The sequence below is a fragment of the Cryptomeria japonica genome, chromosome 6 (assembly GCF_030272615.1).
Source record: "Cryptomeria japonica chromosome 6, Sugi_1.0, whole genome shotgun sequence".
Lineage (NCBI taxonomy): Eukaryota > Viridiplantae > Streptophyta > Pinopsida > Cupressales > Cupressaceae > Cryptomeria > Cryptomeria japonica.
Genome location: NC_081410.1, coordinates 102,900,830 through 102,906,640, shown reverse-complemented (window position 1 = coordinate 102,906,640; position 5,811 = coordinate 102,900,830). Strand labels below are relative to the sequence as shown.

General features: G+C 36.1%; 1 protein-coding gene across 1 annotated transcript; it reads left to right on the top strand.

Moving 5' to 3' along the window:
- The first annotated feature begins 3,891 nt into the window (after window positions 1-3,891).
- LOC131050122 (E3 ubiquitin-protein ligase PRT1-like) lies at window positions 3,892-5,417 on the top strand. Its single transcript, XM_059207192.1, has 2 exons — window positions 3,892-4,844; window positions 4,935-5,417. Exons 1-2 carry the CDS (start codon window positions 4,033-4,035, stop codon window positions 5,035-5,037), a joined length of 915 nt encoding a protein of 304 aa, XP_059063175.1. The 5' UTR covers window positions 3,892-4,032; the 3' UTR covers window positions 5,038-5,417.
- Window positions 5,418-5,811: the final 394 nt, after the last annotated feature.

Here is a 5,811-nt window from a genome sequence, read left to right as displayed (position 1 = left end):
TGCTTTTAATAGCGTCCACGAGACCAAATAGACTATGGGACCCACACATAGCTAGCAAGGGAAGCATGCAAAGCCCAAACAAATACTGTGACTGCTAAACCTCCTTTTCCTTCTGAATCTTGGATCTTTTGTTGTGTATCTTGATTAGGAAATTTGCAACTCTTGTTATCTTTTCTTCATCAAATAGGTTACTCAAGGTATTTACATTTAGTGTCTCAACATAGTTGATCTGAATATCATTGTAGGTATTCCTCTTTGGGTATCATCCACCTTCTTGTTTCGCATCCACCTTCTTGTTTCGCATCTAAGTTGATGTGAGTTGGTCCTTATCTAAGCAATTAACATTTATGACTTCCATTTTATGGCCATTCCTATGTAGTGCTTTTGTGCATGATCATGTGTGGGATTGAAATGTTTGATATAGTATTCCTTTTTCCCCCTATTTGACCTACCTACATGTTTTATTTGAATTTTTCTTGCATCTATTTTTATATTTTCTCCATTGTTATTTGGGCAATCTTTTATGTTAATATCCCACCTATTCATCCATTTAATGTTTTGTTTCATCCATGTGCTCTTCCATCTATCTAGTTCCTCTCTCGCTGCCATTTTTGGCCAACGATGTATCTCCATGTTTTCTAACCTTCTTAAATAACTTAGCAGCCAAAACATAGTTGATAGCTCAATATGGAAAGCCCCTGATTTCTCACAAATTAGTAAATGAATCCTCCTTTGCAGTCTTAACCCAATTCTTTTGAAGTCCTTGATATCTTGGTCCATTTTGCAAAACAATGTAAATTAGGTTTCTCCTTTAACAACACTAATTAAATCTCCAAACTAATACAAACAATCACACTATCCACAAGAAAATGATGCAATGGTCTTTTGTTGTATACCTAAACTTTATAACATCAAATGTCACAACCATTAACAACTAGCATACCTATCTTTAGAGGAATATAGGTAAAGAAAGTTGAAAGATATCATGTTTGTTCATTACTACACTTTAGAAATTATTATATTATTATATTACAATTAATATAAAATTATTATTATTATATTATGATATTGTAATTAATATTAAATTATTATTACAATATGATTATATTATTATATTTTAATATTTCCATTAAACTCTTATCAAGGCAAATAATCTATTAAGACTACATTATATTATTATATTATCATATCATTATATTTTTATTTTATATTCATTCTTATACTTATTTTTAGGTTGGGTCCCATCACCATGGAGGTGGGCTTTCTAAAAAATAGAGCTAGAGCTGCTGAATGTTTTTAAAAATATTTTAAAGCTGGCAGTTCCATGAATTTTGTTGTGCAATTCAACTTAAATGTATGTTTAAGCTCCTAAATTTAAGGATGCATGTAGTCCAATGAACTTTGTAGTGCACATTTTTTTTATCAGTAATAGTTTATTTTTTAAATTTAAGAAAGTTTACATATTAACTACGAGAGAGTACTAAACCACCCATCAAAAAGCAAAACCACCATCCAAACCACCTTGTAGTACAAAAACCACCAGTCCCAACCACCCATGCAAACCCACCCTCCAAAAAAATACAGACTTCAAGCATACAAAATTTGCTCGTTACAGTATCCAAATTAAACAAGGTATATACTTTTTAACACTGTCTGTCAAAAACTAAAAATCACTACTAGGGATTAACCCCACAATCCAAAAGCAAGAAGAGGCACCATTAACAAAGAAACTTGGACTCTACCCAGAGGAAGAACTAGGGTTTGCCGACTTTCTCTTTCTCGTCTGTCGTCCTACTTCTTCCAGTGCTCTTGCCTCCTCAATGGCTTGTTGCAACTCCGCTTCGACCTCCATTAAATCTACAAACACCTTCAAAGCTTCCTAGCCAATTCGAGCCTCCCCACTAAAACGAGCCTTTATTCGATCATCTTGCCACCTTAGAAAGAGGATGTAATTCTCCTCAGCCACGCAGTGAAAATTCTCAATCCCTTCACACAAATCAAAACCTGCACCAAGAACCACCCACTCAAAAATCGACTCCATACCCAAGCGGTAATCCTCCGGGACAATGACATTCATAACCTTCTTCACCAACTCTGTAGACTTCTCCAATTCCAATCCCCACGCCAAGATTAAAGAGTACACATCCATATTAGTTCACCACACCAATGGATTTCCCCAACAACCTCTTCACACACTTCACCAACCTTTCATCCTTGAAAAGAAACATGTCATTCAACCTCCTCTCTAAGACAGGTCCGAGAAATGGACAGAGTTGCTTCTTGGTTTTCAAGGTAAAATTAGCTTCCATTTCTTCTTGCAATGACAATGTTGTCACCTCCACCAACCTTAGTCAGAAATTTAGTTCACCCAACGCCTCTTGAAAAATCAAGAAAGTGTGTCCAATGAAAATATCATAAACCAAAGGCATTGAAAATTAAATCCTTTTAAGCACCATTAATGAAGTGTACCATGGTCTGCCACCTTCCTAGCCAAGAAGAGAGAGTTTGCATGCTTCCCAAGGTGGTGAATAAAGTCGACACATTAAAGACTCATACTTGCCACAAGGAATATAAACATTCTTCCAATAGATATTGCCTCAAATCTCCAACCATTAATTCAACTTCCTTGATAAGTCATTCTTCACTCGTTCTGCACAAAAATCGAAGTCTGATACTCTCGACATCACTTCAGTCATTAGGACCAAAACCAATGGATGCCAACTGAGCAGTCCGCTGTACTTCCTCATCTGCACTTGCCCACCACCAGGTTGCAAAAGGGTCCAACTCACATGCCACATTGGACAAAAAATCTACCACCCTATTGTCTGCCCTTTTAATATGCAAAATTCAAAAGTCTTGAAAGGCCCGTAACTTTGAGCAGATGATTGGAGTAAATTTACTAATGTGCCAACTTGGTGAGGAGCCCTTCAAGATTGCATCAACAACAACTTTAGAATCTCCTTCTAAGTGAACCTTTGGAGCCTTTAGATTACTAGCCAACTCTACCACAAGCAAAGCTACTTGAGCCTCCGCCACATTATTAGTTCCATCTTACAAACGTTGAGCTCATTTGAATAAAATCTTATCTTTCTCATCACAAGCGACACATCTTGAACCTGAGATTCTCGGATTGCCTCTTGAATCCCCATCAAAATTAACTTTAACCCACCCTTGCTCCGGCTTAACCCAAACACAATCTGAAACCCCCACCACCACTTAGATTAACCTTAAACAACCCATGAACGAGCCACTTTGTAGTGCACATTAACTTAAGCTTAAACTCTCAAATTTAAGCAAGTCGTGGTAAATACATTTAGTTTTCCTTTTAAAATTCAAAAGATTGACAAGTGACACAAAATATTATTAAGTTGGTGGGGCAATTTCTAGCCCCACCTTTAAATTTACAAACCTAAAAAGTAGGGGCTCCTATTTTTTAGGAAAAGATTCCAAATAGTCATGTATCAAAAAAATAATTTCTTCATGAGACCACCTCTTCCTTAAAAATAGAGCTTAAAACCCCCTCATGAGACCCTATTTTATGTAGGAAACACTTTCAATGGGACATAATTAATATGGAAATAGACATAATTGATTGATCATTAAACTGAAATGAAAATATAAATAACATTAAATATTTAAAACTAATATACATTTTTTATTTTTTTTATTTTCCTTTTCATATATTTTAATGTCATCAAATTAAACTACCCATCGAAAAATGTCATAAGATTGAAATAAATAATAAATAATAATAATACACCTTCTTTAAATAAAGATCCAAAAAATTCCATTTGGCATCGTGCCCCGTTGTTACTTTCATCACTCCTTGGAGACCATTATGCCACGTGTATTTCTTCCCGCCGACCATCCTTAAAAAACTGTGAGATTTGATCTCGGTTTGTTGGTTTCACAATAGTTAATGCAGAAGCAATATCTGTAATAAAACCCTGGCTTTAGATGAGTTTCTTCGGTTGCTTTTTTCGCTAGCTCAAATAATTGAAAATCAGTTAATTTTAGGTTAATATTTGCAAGATGGAGATAAACATGGATGATGTTGTCGAAGCTTTCCAGTGCCAGATCTGCCTGGAAGTTGTGTACAAGCCTGTTGTTCAAGCCTGCGGTCACGTCTTCTGCTTTTGGTGTCTTCACAAAGCCATGAGTCATTCTGGCACATCAAATTGCCCTGTCTGCAGGAATTTGTATCATCATCTGCCCAGAGTGTGTGAATTGCTTCATTACCTTTTGTTGAAAGCATTTCCGAAGGAATATGAAAAAAGGGCTGAAGAGGTCTCAGAATGGGAGAGAAAAATGGGTACCTTTTCCCTCCAATTGGGTACTCTGGATTCGAATGGTCAAGAAGATGAGGTCTTAGAATTGGGGAAAGACAAGGGCACCTTCTCTCCTCAAATGGGTACTCTGGATTTGAATGTTCAAGCAAGTGCAGGAACTTCTTTTTCAGAAAGCAAACTTAGGGTAAGTGATGTTTTGTGTGCCCATTGCAAAGAGCTAATTTACCGTCCCATAGTACTCAATTGTGGGCATGCATTCTGTGAGTCATGCGTTAATTATAATGTCTTTAAAGGAACAACTCTTAAATGCCAAGTTTGTCAAAGCTTCCACCCTGCAAAATCACGGGCTGTTTGCCTGGAGCTGCATCACTTCTTACAGAGCATGTTTACTGTAGAATATGCAGAGAGAGAGAAATCAATTCTTTTGCAAAATAAGCAGCCTAAGAAGGAGTCCCCAACTGATGAGATAGCAGAGACATCATCACAAATGGAAACAGTTGTTCATTTAGATTTTGGATGCGATAACTGTGGGTTCTGTCCCATTGTGGGAAAGAGGTATAGATGTAAAGATTGTAGGGAGTCTATGGGATTCGATTTGTGTGAAGCATGTTATCAATCTCAGGCAGGTGCATGTATTGTTGGTAGGTTTAATCAACATCATAAAGCAGAGCATCAGTTTGAGGAGGTTGCAGAAAGAAGGGTACAAAGATTTATATTCCTAGGTGGAGATACATTACAGTTTATCTGATAGCAATGATAAGTTTTTAATATGCTAAAAGCTCTCAAAGGTCAATTTTCAAGAGGTAATCTTTTTGCTTGTTGAATTTATATAGTTTTGAGATTGCTTTGTTTGCAGTTCAATACAATTGTAAAGTTAGGTGGGGAAGCCATGGAGGATGCCGTTGCTTCTATTTTTATGTTTTCAAATGGTCCCATTCAATCTGTTAAGTCTAAAACTGCTTGTAAATTTCAGCAGCAGCTACTGCTTAGGGAGACTAATTTCGAACCCAATTAGCTGTTGAAAGCTGATAGTTTGCGGATTTTAGGATTGTAAGGATTTCCTTTTGGAAAAATGACAATATTTTTTTTTTCCTCCAACACACAAATTGAAATTCACACGGTTATACAGGAACAGACCTAACAGTTCTCGGGAGATTTGAATCTGGGTTTTCATTCTGGTAATGCTCTGACATTACCCAGTAAAAATTTACCATTAATTATTTGTAAACAAATTGAAAAGACAGCAGCAGAGCAGAAAATACAAATAAAAAAATTATATTTCCCCTCCATGGGACAACTAGGTTAGTATTAAAAATGTTTGTAGCCATGTAGGTAGTTTTAGTGGGAATCAGTCCTGGAATTCGACTGTCAACCCTTGCTGTCAAACAGGGATTTCATGACGGTCTTATCAGTTATCTGGTTCTTAGTTTATCTTTTAATTAAATTTTAGACTGAAAACTTTTAGTTCTAAGAAAGCTTTCTGTGTTTCCATCAAACGAAATTATGTTACTAGTTTATTCTA